This window comes from Sorex fumeus, unplaced genomic scaffold (genome assembly GCF_029834395.1).
Source record: "Sorex fumeus unplaced genomic scaffold, SorFum_2.1 ptg000007l, whole genome shotgun sequence".
Lineage (NCBI taxonomy): Eukaryota > Metazoa > Chordata > Mammalia > Eulipotyphla > Soricidae > Sorex > Sorex fumeus.
The window spans coordinates 42,374,077-42,389,944 of NW_026606064.1; the positions used below are offsets into that span (position 1 = coordinate 42,374,077).

Genomic DNA, 15,868 nt, shown 5'->3' on the forward strand with positions numbered 1-15,868 from the left:
ATGTATCTCGCCCACATGGCAGAGCCTGGCAAGCTCCCCGTGACGTATTGGATATGCCAGACACAGTAACAACAAAGTCTCCAATGGAGACGTTACTGGGCCCGCTCGAGCAAATCGACGATCAACGGGAGGGCCTTTACCTTTACCTTATCAAATGTAATGGAATATCAAAATTTAGGGGGCCAGGGAGAAGATTCAATGGTTAGAGGTACAAGCCTTGTATGAGCAGGGACCTGAGTTCAATTGTTGGTACCACAGAGTACCCCAATAAAGTGTGGTCCTAGAAAACCCCAAATACCATTAACTTTGTCCTGGAAAGTCTAATCAGTACTACAATGTCAGCCAGAGAATTGAATCATCAGATCAAGTAAGGGTGTGGGGAGTGGTCCCCCAGGTTTCTGAGCAGTTCTTGGGAGGTCCCCCAAGATTAGGTTTTAGAACAATGACTGTTATATTTTCTGTCTCATGCATTTTTATATTTTCTGTTTCCTCCATTTGAAACAGAATAAATATTTCATGCAAACATATATTGTATTATGTTGTATACTATATATGTGTATATAATATACTGTATTACTATACAAAGTACACTTTTGTAAGTTTACATGTATGTAGAAATAAGATTAAATTCTCTTAATATGTGGCATGCATACTGATGTATTTTGACCTTTTCTATAGAAGTTCATTTTTTCTTTCATTCGGTAGCATTTTTCTAAATTGATTAGTTTAGCCAATCTTGTGATGAAGTTGAACAAAACAGTATTTTTGAAGGAACAATATCATGATAGTTGATCAAAATATAATCATTTAGTATGCTATTATGAATGGTAAGACAAAAAACTGTGCAGTTTAACTAATTTTAATTTTTAAAATGAACTAAAATAACTAATTTTTTATAACAAAGATAAAAATATTATGTAAGCACCTGCATTTTGAGTAATGCCTATTCCTTATTTTGGGGTTTCTTTATTTTTTTGAATGACATATATTACTTTTATTTTAGGAAAATATTTTAAACTAATGAAATTAAAGTAATAAATAAGTAAATGTGTCTTTAACACGAAACAAAAGAATGTTTGTCAGTGTTTTACCTGAAAGCACCTGCCCCTAAACCTCTTTTTGACTCCTTTTTTTTCTTAAATATCAGTAACTCTAAGAATCCATACAGTTCAAATTTTGGTAATATTATTCATTATTATTCAAAACATTAACCTAAAATTAATTTGTATGTTTACCTAGAATTAATTTTATTTAAATGGAAGAAGTGCTTTCCAAGTACCTAACCTAGATTGAATGACTTCTTCCATCTCCCAGTTAGTTATTTTTAAAAATTTATTTTCAGGATGGGTGTGAGCATATCCCAAATCATGCTCACTGGACTGGGGGGCAATTCAGGGATAGTAGTGTGCAATTCACACACCTTAGTCCCTTTCTCTCTGGCACTCCTGCTAGTTTTCTTGATAGAAATAAACAGTACAAGAAGGGTAGTATTGGAACATATGCTATTCGTGAGATAATACAAGATATTAAGATATAATAAGTTATCCTAATTAAAATAATAGTATATAACCAATGTTTTCCACCTTTGACCCTACAGTGTCTCACCTCTCCAATATAAAATTCTCCTATCTTATGGAACCTAAGAAATAGGACAGTAGATAAGGCATTAGTCCTTCACAGACCAACTCAGGTTCAATCCCCAGGGCCCCCATATGGTACCCTATGGTACCCCAAGCCTGCTAAGAGTGATCGCTGATTGCAGAGCCAGAAATAAGCCATGGCACATCTGGGTATAGAAAAAATAAATAAATAAATAAAATTTACTTATCTCAGAACACTTGAGTCTCATCAACCTAGTTTCTAAAAGCTTATTCTAAAAATATTATTTCCAGCTTACTAATACAAGTTACAAAGAAAATTCAAATAAATATCAGGGCAGAGTCTATAATGTGAATGTGCTTTAACAGCAGTCAATTACTTTACAGAGTCAGATGAAGCTGACTAGTGGTGTAAATGTACTAGTGGTGTAAATGTACTAGTGGTGATTTTATGGGTAATAAAAATTCATAACCAGACTGAGTAGATGAGTTTGAACAATGGGTACAATATTACAGCAAGGACTTGGGTGGGCAGTGTGTAACAGATAAATGAACTCAGGTGGGGAGATGGCCCCAGCTGAAAGAGAAGCAGGTGCAGACGGTACTCAAAGTCATGATTAATACAACAAGCAGTCCAAAAGGTCAAAGAAGCAAGGTAATGATGAATTCAGAAATCCAGGCTAAGATATTTGTATTTATTAATGAATGTAGGATATTTTCAATACAACATTAAAAGAACAAAATAAATTAGCTTCTTCTAAGAGCATACCTTATCTCTACTTTTAAACAGCATCTCATTCCCTTCAGTAAGCTCTTTTAATTACATAACTGGGGGTCACAACATTTGGTCAGATGGTGAAGTAACGGATACTAATGGACAAGCAGTGACAGATTTGTTCTTTGTCATTTTCTTCCCATCCTTGTGGAACCAATGAGGTATTCTCAAATGTACTTATGAGTTTATATGGCAATTTAGAGGAGAGATTAAGCAGTAATTACAGAAAATCAACAAAATTTATAAGGTAAAAGCTGGAGTTAAAAAGGTTAACAGTTTTTTTTTTTCAGTCTTAAAACTGTTGTCTTATCTTTAAATTCTCTTGGATTATCTCTGAAAAATATTTTGATTCATTTTTCTTTGGTCTGTTTAGTGTCGTGTAAATTGGGAAAGATTGATTTTTATGACAGTAATAAAATAAGTGGCTTAGTCACCAAAGCAAATGGTGCTTGTCTCTTCTTCCTTTTGGACTTGTGTCTAGAGAAAAAAAGTATGTAAACTCAGACTGGCATTAAGAGCCTGTTCATGTTTATTATACCAATTTATATAGTTTTATTGCCAATTTTTTTGTTATTACTTTAACAGAAAAATCATATTCGAAAAATCAGGAAGTGTTAATTAATATTGATAGCTAATTTCAAAACACTAAGGAAAAACATATAGACTGCTTTGTTTGAAGAGGGTACTTTCCTAACTAGAATAAAATCTTTATATGACATATTAGATAAGAGAGATTTGGTTTGTGAAGGAAATATTTTTTGCAAGACACTAGCAAAATGTCATTGTTTATATGAGACTAATAGAAGCTCTTTATTCACTCTGTGTCAGTGAAAGTCAAAGGATTTTTTGTTGTTGTTCTGAAACTGATTTTGTGCTTCTTTTCCTAGATTAGAAACCAAAAGTCTTGTTTCATTTTGTTCTGTTTCTGTCTTTTGTGTTTCTTAGGAGAGGTTTTTAATTTTAATCTTTCCTTTAGAATATGATGAGAAAGTATATAAACCACATGATATATAATATAGAATATGAGAAATAGAATTTCCCATTGATTAGGCAGCCAATATATGAATATTTTTATTGTAAATGAGAATTAATCCTATTTTTCTTTTCTTTTTTACTTTCCAATTTTTGGGGCCACACCTAGCAATGCTCAGGCCAGTCCTGGTTTGTTGCTTTAGGTCACTCTTGGGGTGTTCAGGACATCATATATAGTGTCAGAAATTGAACCCAGACATCCAGCAAGAAAAATTATGCACTCTAGTCGGTTCAGCTATCTCTACAGCTGCTCTGTCTTTTTCTTTCCAGTATGTGAATAAGGAAGGCTTTGCTTAGAGTTTGAAGAGAGATCCTAATGATCTAGTTTTTCAAATCTAGATGACTAACTAGGCATCCATGCTATTTACTTTACTTCAAAGTTGTTTAAGTTCATGTTATGTTTAGATGATTGTACCCAAGTTTGCCTTTTAAATGTCTAGGTACATGAAACAAGTATCTGTTACATTTTTGGTAAGTCCATGTCACATAAAGAATTTTACATTGCCACTATATTATAAATATGCATGTGCTTTCCCATTTCTGTTTATGTTTTTCTATTGATACAGACACCGAGATTTGCTGTAGGTCTGTGTTGCTCTATGGTTCCATGAATTAATGTTTTTAACTTTCTCCTGGGACTATAGTCTGACAGCTAAATGTGTACCTCACTCTAATTTGTTGTTTGGGTGACAGACACAGAGGTTTTCAGACTTACACCTGACTCTGTGCTCAGGGACCACTCTTGGTGTTGATTTGGAACCCTATAGGTTGTGGGAATCCAGCCAGGGTCTTTGTTTGGGAAGCAAACACCTTAAGCCCTATACTATTTTTCTAACTCCCCTCACCTTAATTATTTTGTAAAGAGGGCCACACTGAACAATGCTCAAGGCTCACTCCTGGCTCTGCACTCAGGAATCACTCCCAGCAGGCTGGGGGGCTGGGGGTTCATTAATAGAACTTTAGTGGGTCACAAGCAAGACAAGCACGCTATCTTCTGTACTATCACTCCAACCACTTCAACCTTAATTTTAATGAAGCATTGAGAGAGAAAGAGAGTGAGAACTATTACTATTGAGACGTTATAAACGCTGAGTTAACATAAACTGAGTACAGAGGTTGCTTCAAAAAGTTTCAATTGCTTGCTTTATTCTTCAAAACAAGATTTTGAAGGATTTTGTATTATCCACATTTTATAGAGGAGGGAATAAGCACAGAAGTTATTTATAATGTATATATAAAGTAGGTTCTTGTTTTTTAACAAACATTTTAAAAATTACTTTTTTTCTCATGAAGTAAAAAACAGCTTAGTGTGAAGACCTTCATTTAACTGTGACTTATTCTAGTCGCAACTGCTGAAAGCTAATTTTTGAACTTTTTACGCCAACTCAAAAAAGTGATACTTGGTCTTCTTTGCTGGTGTTGGTATCAGCAAAGAACCTGAGTCAATTACTGTCCAGTAAGCAAATACATCTTCACTTTAAAATGTTTAATCATAAAAAAAATTTTAATCATTTACTAAATGTACTGGTATTCCATAATGTGAACATGTGTGAAGACTTCCCTCCCAAAATCACAAAACACAAGAACACTGTCCTCCCGTTGTTTATCTATTTGCTGAGAGCGGGCCCAGCAACGTCTCCATTTTGAGACTTGTTGTTACTGTGTTTGGCATATTGAATACATCACAGATAGCTTGCCAGGCTTTGCCGTGCGGGCGAGATACTCTTGGTAGCTTGCCGGGCTCTCGGAGAGGGCCGGAAGAACTGAACCTGATTCGGCTGGGCTGGCTGCCTGCAAGGCAAATGCCCTACCACTGTGCTATCACTCCAGCCCCTCCCAAAATCAAACCATCCCATTTTCCTCTTTAAGCATTAATTGTTAGTAGGACTATTGATATGACTAATTATTACTGATAACTGTTTCTAAAAATGATTCTCCCTCATGCTAACCTTAAAAGTAAAAATACTCTTTAATGTGTACCACTATTTTAAAACAATGCCGTTTGAAAAGAAAGATAACATAGAAATCACCTGCTATTCTGATCAAAAATTTTAAAATTTCTTATCTCAGAAGACTTGTAGTTAACTTGTTAACTTGTAGTTAACAGAAACAACTTTGACTTTCAAGATCTCAAAAATAAATATTACTCTAGACGTTGATACAAAACTTGGATTCAGAATAATAAAAAATAAACTGAGGTTGGAATTGGAGGAAATATGATAAAAGGACACCAAAATTTTAAATCAGGGAACAAATAGAATTTTATCTTTAGAATAATACTGGTGCTTTTATCTCCATTACTTTAAAGGATAAGGGAGAAACTCAGTCAAGAGCTTTCAGCTGCACGTTGAAGGATGCATTAAATTAAACCATACCCTAACCTGATGTTAGTAAATATAATACTTATTTCAGAAATTGTCAAGAATGCACCCACATTGCTATCTTTCAGAGAGGTCACAGGTTTCTTGCAACATGTTTATTACCAGTTGTTGACCTAGGTGTTGTATCATCGCTATCCCTCGGTGCAATGTTTATGACATGTTTGATTATTTGCTAATCTGTGCTGTGAACCCATCAGTCTGTTTTCAGTGGGGAGGGCAAGGGGAGGAAAGAGGGTGGGAAGGGTATGAGGGTGGAAGGAGGGAAGATCATTTTGTTTGATGTTTGTGCGATGGAGGGAAGTTGATAATAAAGTTTGAATTAAAATGTACCGAAAGAGTTCTGTTTGGGCCATGACGAAAAAATGAGCTGTGATATATGCTGCTCATGATGACTTTTTTTTTTCAGTGATCGTACTTTTTTATTTTTTTCTTTGTTTTATATTTTCTCTCAGGGGAAGTCTCTCACGTCAAAGAGATTAACAAGCCTTGTTCAGTCTTCCTAAAAGGATCATCCTGTAGCATGGAAGCTAACTGGAGTCTGCATATACTTTGTAGCTTTGTTTTACCTGGAGCAGAGACATTAGCCCAAGATGTTGCATGAGAAAAAGACCTGAATTGTTCTTTTTGTGTGTACATTAAGGCTTCATCTGCAAGGGACTCTACCATCTCAAAGCCTCCATTTCAAAATTTTGTCTGCTTATTTCTCCCTTGTATAGTAAGCTGAATCTGTGTCTTTTCCTTTTTAACAAGCTCAGTGAAGTAAACTTCCCCTCCACTTTTTCAGTCACTCTCTCTTAAAGCTTATGCTAGACACACAGTTTACTGAAATTCAGTCAGTTACAAACTGGAAGAATTGTAAAGGAAAACATATATCATAAGCATCCATGTGGCTTCACATTTATTAACCAATATACTAACACAGAAACTTTCATTTCATTAGTGTATTCACAGTCAGGAGACACAAGGTCACACATTTGCTGTCTAGACATTCTCAGTTAATGTTTCTTGCATTATTTTATACCATATTTAAGTAAGACACACCTTTTACTCCAAATGTATTAAAATTTACCCCTTATCTGTAAATTTGTGTATGTTTATATTGTTGTTTTATCTTTCATTAAAAGATGCAGAAACTCTTTGCTTTTGAAACTTTGAATTCCATGCTAACTGAAAAACAAAATGCTGAGACAGTATCCTCAAGCCTAGTGTTGCCATTTATCCTGTGATCCTCTAAGTTTATTTCAGCATAGCAAAACAAGTTTGGATGACACCACAACTAGGAGCAGACTAAAAGTAAATAATTGGGGGACTGAACCAAGGTCATTTTTCTCCCATGGAAGATGAACACAAATTAGCTAGTCACATTCAGAGCTATTTACATGGTCATTCTGAGTATGCTTTTCTATAGTTTGTTAGTGTTTGTTAGAATTAAGTTTGAGTTTAACTTCCTAATTCAGGAACTGATACTTTCTTAAAAGTATAATTTTTAATGTCCTAGATTTGTGGCTCTTAACTTTTTAGTGGTTACAATTCCTTTGAGACATGATGGTAATGATTAAAATTTAAAGAGTGATTTCTAAGTGACTGCCATTGTATTTTAGGTTTCATGTGTCAAAAAATCCTCAATTCTAGTTCTTAAATCAGACCTAGAAGGTAATTCTGTAATTTGAGACTACTGAGACAGAGTTAGAGATAAAATAATTTATTGAAAGTCACACAATTGATGGATTGGGATACAAATGCAGACAGTCTGACTCCAGAACTCTCTACACTATATGTATCCATTACACTGCACACCTTAAAAAGAAATTTTAATTTAAATTCACATGCACACATATTGGCAACATTTGCACTAAGTTTTGGATACTCACAGAATAGCCTCTGGAACTCTCACCCATGGACCACAGGTAAGAAACCTTACTTGCTATAACACTTGGATTAGTGACATTAAATACCTATTACCCAACCAGAGACATATCTCTCTTATTTGCTTCTGCATCTACTGAGGGATTACTTTAGTTATTGAAGAGAGAGTGAGACAACAAGGAGATAGTGCAGAGGGTTAGGGTATACAAAAGGTACCTATTTGATGATCATCTCCTGTTTGATACCAACTCCAGATGTCCCTGACCATAACAGGGGTGGCACCGGGTATGGCTTTGGAGACCTCAAGCACAGCTGAGATAACTTGTTCACTAGCACCATAGGACTCAAGCAGGACTACTTGTGAAACACTCTCCCAAAACAGAGTTTGGGAGAAAATCTAGTTATGAATAACTATTAATTAAACTCATAGTGGTAACATTAAATGAAATAGTGGTAAATTTAAATTCTAAAAAGTCTATCAAGATGTATGAAAAATCAATAGTGAGCTGTTAACTAGTGTACAAAATTTCCAAAAAAGGGATTAAAAGTAAAAGTTTACATATTGACTCCTAACACTGTGTGAATAGTTGGAGAAAGGTCTAATGATATAGCCATATGAGTTTTTGGAGCAATAGCACAGTGGTAGGGCATTTGCCTTGTACCCGGCTGGCCTGGTGGAGCCAGGTTCAATTCCTCCACCTCTCTCGGAGAGCCTGGCAAGCTACTGAGAATATCTCACCCGCAGAGCAAAGCCTGGCAAGCTCCCTGTGACGGATTCAATATGCCAAACACAGTAACAACAAGTCTCACAACGGAGACATTACTGGGCCCGCTCGAGCAAATCAATGAACAACGGGAGGACAGTGACAGTGCTACAGTTAAGGCCAGGGCTAGTCCCAGTGTTTCTTGCCTTTTTTGTTCCACATATAAATGCAAATTACTCTAAATGTATAGACATGCTACTTGAAATATTCCATTTAAGACAGCTTGTATGCTAAAATTTGATTGAAACACTAGATAGAAACACTAAAAGAAAAAAATACACATATTAGGAGAATCTGGTGCATTAAAAACTAGCCTTGTAAAAATATAATTGACAATTTACAAACCATTAGTCCTGATAACTAAAAGTATGGCTTTATACAGACATAAAAAGGAATGACCTGTCAATAAAGTATAGAGAAGAGAAACCCTCAGGTGAGAATCCTCAAGTGTTCAGCTTTTAATAAAGTGCTAATTTCTGAATTCTAGTACAAGAAAGCTTTAAAGGCCTAATGAATCTACATCATATGACTTAGATAAGACTCAAGATAAAAATCAGTAGTATTTTAAGAGGAGCACATGGAAAGTTTTGAAGTTCCTTATTTCTTGATTAAGCATTGAAATAAGCATGTTTTCAACATCAGACCTTGTGATAAATAAACAATAAGGCATAGACAAAAAGCTTTCAAATTTCTAAAGAATAAATGACTTTAAGGAAGTATTTTCTTCTGTAAGCAAAGTTTAAAAGTTATTCCCAAAGCATTGGCCCAGAATTTTCATACTCTGGTTGCAAAACAAATTCATCCTATAAATTACATTGACCTTCTTTTTGTGATGTAAGCATTATGTTTTCTATGGATGTGCAAAGTATTTTATGTGTGAATTAGAGTCACAGAAATATGTCAACAATTTTAGCTAATCCATAATCTATTAGAAGCCAGAGGGAAAAAGAAAGCACAAGTCCTACTTTTCATTATGACAAGACTGTGAGTTGGTCATGCTATTCAGGATTTGCAGATGTACTCCATTCTTCTTCTGGTTACTGCTCAGTTCTATTTAATATACATGAGTTTATAAATAACATTAGTCTACAGGAAAGACAAGTCTTACATATTAGCGTATTTGCATGCCCTTAAATAAACAATTGAATGAACATATTGAAAATATCCAGTGAGGGTTTTTTTTGCATAATCTAGCGGTTTTTAATATATCAAAAGAAATAACCAAAGGCACTAATTAATATTCTAAGTCATTTTAAGAAATGGTGGGACATAGCAAAGAATTTAGTAAATGTGAAGATGGATAAAAATTGCACTTAGGTATCACACATATACTTGTATTACATATGTTTTGTTGTTTAATAGTTATTGTATATACTTATATATTTTATTGAAATGTTTGTACCCCAGTTAGCCTTTTAAAAGTTGTCAAATAATGTATCAACCATAGCATGTTAGTTTAAAATCATATTAAAACATAAACTGTTTTATATGCCGTTCTATGTCTGAAGAAAATTCCCTGAAGCTGGGATGTATTTATAGCCATGCTTTCAAAAAGTTATTTAATTTCTCGGAAGATGAGCACTTTTAGCTCAGTAAATTGATTAGTAAATATTTATGTAATAGATTATAATACTTAATAATGTCACTGTTTTTTAGAAATCAAATAAACTGAAGTATATTATGTATGTGTATATATGTATGTATATACACATATATGGCTGAAATGTTTACCACAGTGAAAATACTAAGACTATAAATAAATCTCCAAGTACAGTATTTGGCATGTATATATTTGGCAATCATAAATAACATCTACTTTAATTCTCTTTTTCTCTAAAAGTTTATATTTGTAGAAAGATAAAATTGTAGTTTAAACACTCCTAATTAGGAATGAATTCCAGGAGATAGAGTTTTTCATAAGAGTACCAGAGGCAGGGAAATATCTGAGAATAATCGGGTATAATGGACTTGGAATCAACCAAACGGAGAAAAGATTAAAGCCTAAAGTGATAATTAAAAAGTAATATTGATCTTGGGGCTGGAGTAATGGCACAGCAGGTAGGGCGTTTGCCTTGCACGTGGCCGACCTGGGTTCGATTCCCAGCATCCCATATGGTCTCCCGAGCACCGCCAGGAGTAATTCCTGAGTGCATGAGCCAGGAGTAACCCTTGAGAATCTCGAGTGTGACCACAAAAAAAAAAGTAATATTGATCTTAACCAAAAAAACATGAAAAAATTAGTTTCTGAAAACTGCAGCTGTAGAAAATATAAAAAGAGAGACATATGCATCTTCGTCTATATTTTTAGTGGAAATTCTTGTTGGAGAGCTAGCCAAAATTACCTACAGAAAAAGGGAAAGAGGATGATATTGGTAGTTGTGGGGTAAAATGATTAAATCATGTATCTAATGATGTCTCTTCACAATATACAAATATCCAAATTTCTTCCATCATCTATTGTAATTTCATAGTTCTGTAATTTCAAAAATAAAGTGGATATTGGGTACTGAATGACTTGGCATGAAGCTACCTATGAAAGTAAATATTGTGAAGAATCACATCCTATTATTTATGTGGGAGTTTTGGTGACCTATATATATTTGCCATATACTGCCACATTCTAAATGTTAGTTTTGATGATTATTTTATTTCTTTATTGTTTATTTCTTTATTGTTACTGATAAAAATAAAGTTAACAGACACAGAATGTGAGGAGGGAGAGGAAAATAGAGAAAATAACCAAAAGGAATATTTGTTCATTAACAGAGATTAAATCACTTGATGCCAGCAAAGAAACCAAGTTAAAGGTGCTGAAGCTCTCTCAGAACTCGAGTTAAAGATCTCTCAGAACTCAAGGGTTACAAACCAAGCAATACTGTCTTCAGGCTGCTCAGTGTGAAACAATACTTGTCTACGAACAAAAGCATTCCCAGTGGTCATGATTTTTTTTGTATTTTGTCCCATGCACAAAGGTGAATGGTGATGTATGTACAATGTGCACATAACACATAGATCAGCATGTACAAGACAGAAACGATAACACTCATTGTAGGTATGAAAGCTCGGGTAAAATTTGAAATTGGTATATATATATATATATATATATATATATATAGCAAGGAGAAACTGAAGTGTGAAGCAGACCACTCCAGATTTGTAGTGACAAATTTAATAAGCAAGGAAATTTATAAATGAGGCTTGTCCTGGGAAACCCTTATAACAGTAGATCTATCCATTTGACAGTTCATAAATTTATGCAGAGAATCTATGAGGATTCAGTCAGCTACACAGTCTACATGATATCAATGACACTCAACCCTTCAAAAGTTGTATGAAATGGTTCCTAGTGCAGACCAATAGGTAGAATTCAAAAACAAAGGATCCTGAACAGGAATTAGCATTCTCTCAATGACCCCTCCAACCTTTAAGCAGGAGCACTCTCTAAGTATAACATATGTCCTACTCTAGACACAGAAAATGAGAGAAAAATATAGTAATATTATGGAATATGAGCTTAAAACAATGGTCATAAAATTATTAATGATTAACATTATGAGTGACACAGCAAATGGAAAGGTTATTCCAAAGGAAATAGATAAGATAAATCTTAAAAGCATTACAAAGTAAGTAGTTTAAAATTAATGAAACAATAAAGTAGGAAAATGGGGGGGGGGAAGCAAAGACAAACTTTTAAAAATGAATTCTATAGATACAAAGCAAAATTTTACATATTGATAAAAAGAAACTGAAGCAAACACCTTGGACTGGAAGAAACCTGAGTGCCCAAGAACAGATGACTGGTTAAAGAAACTTTGGTACATCTATACAATGGAGTACTATGTAGCTCTTAGAAAAGATGAAGTCATGAAATTTACATACAAGTGGTACAATATGAAAAGTATCATGCCAAGCGAAATGAGTCAGAAAGAGAGGGATAGACATAGAAAGATTGCATTCATCTGGGGGATATAAAGCAACAAAATATGAGATTAATACCCAAGAATAGCTGAGATCAACACCAGGAGGATTACTCCATAGCTTAGAGGCCAGCCGGGTATTCTATGGGAAAGCGCAGTTCAGATAGAGAAGGGAGCACCAAATAAAGGGTGTTTGGAGGATCCTCCCAGGAGGGGAAATGCATGTTGAAAGTAGACTATGGACTGAACATGTTTGCCACTCAATGCCTCTTTTGCAGACCACAACACCCAAAAGGAGAGAGAGAACAAGGGGGAATGCCCTGCCACAGAGGCAGGGTGGGAGGGGGGTTGGGGGGATATTATCCATGGTGGTGGAAAATGGGCACTAGTGTAGGGATGGGTATTTGATCATTGTATGACTGAAACCCGAGCACAAAGATTTGTAAATCTACAACTGTACCTCATGGTGCTTCACTAATAAAATTTAAAAAAAAAAAGATCTGTCATGAGTTTATAGCTTACTTTTTCTTGTCCCTATTTCCAACTCAAATTTACTGACAGTTCCACTACAGAATCTATGAAATAAAACAAATATGAAAGTAGCACTGTAGCACTGTTCTCCCGTTGTTCATCAATTTGCTCTAGTGGGCCCAGTAATGTCTTCATTGTGAGACTTGTTGTTACTGTGTTTGGCATATCGAATACAACAAGAGTAACTTGCCAGGCTTTGCCGTGCAGGCGAGATACTCTTGGTAGCTTGCTGGGCTCTCCGAGAGGTTGCAGAGGAAACAAACTCAGGCCAGCCGTGTTGGCTATGTGCAAGGCAAACACCCTACTTTCTGTGCTATTGCTCCAGCCCATGAATGTAAAGGCATGCTTTTAAAGTCAAAAGGAAAGTTCTGTCTTTAACTCATGAGTCCAAAATTTTCTTCTACAACAACACTTGAGAATATCAAAAGTTCCAAACCTCACCACATTACTATTAAGTATTCCAAATATCACCTCTCTAATATTCAAACTACTATAGGATTTAAAATGAGACAACTAATAAATATTAATTATAAGTTTTTCTTGAGTTCAGTTAAACTCTTATGGTAGGCTTATTGCAAGACTCACTCATTCTCATCCAGAGTTTTCAAAATAATAGACAAATGCAAGGAACACAGAAATAAAATATTTTCTAGTGTAGCACTGTAGCACTGTCTTCCCATTGTTCATCAATTTGCTTGAGCTGGCACCAGTAATGTCTCCATTGTGAGATTTGTTGTTACTTTTTTTGGCATATTTAATACAACACAAGGATCTTGCCAGGTTCTGTGGCATGGGTGGGATACTCTCGGTAGCTTGCCAGGCTCTCTGAGAGGGATGGAGGAATCGAACCCAGGTTGGCCACATGCAAGGTAAACACCCTACCCGCTGTGCTATCACTCCAGTATTTCCTGGTAAGAACAATTTCACTTTGGGGCCATTCTCTATCAACTGAAAACCTTAAGGACTCTTCTAAGGTCTAGAGTCAAGACTTGCCCTTTCAGAAAAAAAGGTATATGTCTCTGGTACATTAAAAAAAATACATCTCCATTTGTCTTGTTGACCAGAAGGCAGTTATAGTAAGATAAAACTAGTACCCAGTCAAGAATATCATAAGTAGAGTAAGAAAAAAAATTTACTACCATAATGTTTTGCCTTCCCAAATAACAGACTCAAGAGTCAGAACAACACTTAAAAAGATATTAATGAAAACCAGAAAATGCTGTAAAACTTTGTTGTACTTTATCACTATGCTTTTTGATTTGATAAATTGATCTTTCTTTATATTCCAAAAAGTCCTTCTTCAATTTGAAACAAGCAGAGAAGGTCCCTCAGAGCAAAATCTGTCATTGGCACTTCTAGAAGTTTTAATGTATTATAACTGAAGCAGGAAAGTAAACTTAAGGAAGATTGGCATGAGGGGGCAGTGGGCAATGGTAATGAATTCTTGGAAAGTAACAAAATCAACATGGGTTTTAAAGAAGTTATTCTATTACTATCCCTAACATAGCAAAAAGCATTAAAGTTGGACACACTTTGGGTAGTGCCAACAGAGGCCCAGAGAATGTTGAACCCTCCAGAGAAACAAAGTATCAGTCTTTTCCCCTTGAATGCCACACCAATGTATTCTTATCTCGCAAGACTCTCACATAGAAAGCCTCACGTAGGGCGATTTGGGGGGAAAAAATCTACAAAACCAACCCGCAAAGGCAGCAGGAATCTGTATCACTAGTCATGATGAAAATGAAAATCAAAGCAATGGTGAGATACTACCTCACACTGAAGAGATTGGCACACAACACAAAGAATAACAACAACCAATGTTGGTGTGGATGTGGGAGGGGCAGAGCCTAGGAAAATGGGATCCTCATTCACTGCTGGTAGGAGTGTAGACTGGTTAGGCTTTTGGGGAGAAAAATGACCAATTCCTCAAAAAACTTGGAACTGAGCTTCCACATGACCCAGCAATTCTTTGCCTGTAAATATACCGTAAGGGCCCCAAAACACAGAAAAAACATTTGCACCCCTTTGTTCATGGCAGAACTATTCACAATAGTCAAAATATGTAAATAACCCAAATACCCAAGAATAGATGAGTAGATAATGAAGTTACGGTACATCTACACAATGAAACACTAAGCAGTTATTTGAAAAAAGTCAAGAAATTTGCTGATGCATGCACAGACATGGAGACTAAAAAAAGGCATCTGACTTAATAAAAAAGAGAGATGATATATGAACAAAAACTTCCTCAAAATAGAAATACAAATGGCCAAAATGTACACAAAAAAACTGCTTTACATCACTTATCATCAGGGAGCTATAAATTAAAACAATAATGAGATAACTCATGGTACAGAAACTAGCACACATAAAAGGACTCTCTGGCTGAATGCTGTAAATATGGCGCTGGGGGGCGGAATCTGAGGATACCTGGGAGTTGTAGTCCCGGCAGATTTGAGGAAAAGTCCAAATTCCCGCATACTCGAGCTGTGGTTGTAGAGGCTTCTGGTCACCGGGGTTCCATCTGGGGGAGGCGGGATGCGGTATCTACCCCACCTGGGGCTTCCCGATGATCTCGGCTCTTTTTGGAACCTGTTTTTTATTTATTTTTTTTTTCCTTCGAGATCTGTGGATCCCGCCCTCCATGTTGTCCTTCTCTTTGGCTGAATGCTGTAAATATGGCGCTGGGGGGCGGGCTGTGGGCGTGACTTCCGGAATCTGAGATTACCTGGGAGTTGTAGTCCCGGCATATTTGAGGAAAAGTCCAAATTCCCGCATATTCGAGCTGTGGTTGTAGAGGCTTCTGGTCACCGGGGTTCCATCTGGGGGAGGCGGGATGCGGTACCTACCCCATTTGGGACATGGAGGGCGGGATCCACAGATCCCGAAGGAAAAAAAAATAAATAAAAAACAGGTTCCAAAAAGAGCCGAGATCATCGGGAAGCCCCAGATGGGGTAGGTACCGCATCCCGCCTCCCCGACATCTCTCTATATACAAAGTGAT

At 35.9% G+C, this 15,868-nt stretch overlaps 1 protein-coding gene across 3 annotated transcripts in view; it reads left to right on the forward strand.

The window, feature by feature from the left end:
* Window positions 1-6,764, forward strand: part of RGS7 (regulator of G protein signaling 7) — a 468,689-nt gene extending 461,925 nt beyond the window's left edge. For all 3 annotated transcript variants that reach the window (XM_056130847.1, XM_056130848.1, XM_056130849.1), the window contains one exon: window positions 6,239-6,764. Coding sequence is in view for 1 of the 3 variants with exons in the window: in XM_056130849.1 (XP_055986824.1) it covers window positions 6,239-6,289 (51 nt within the window). In the remaining 2 variants the exon portion in view is untranslated. The remainder of the gene's footprint in view (window positions 1-6,238) is intronic.
* The last annotated feature ends 9,104 nt before the right edge of the window (window positions 6,765-15,868 follow it).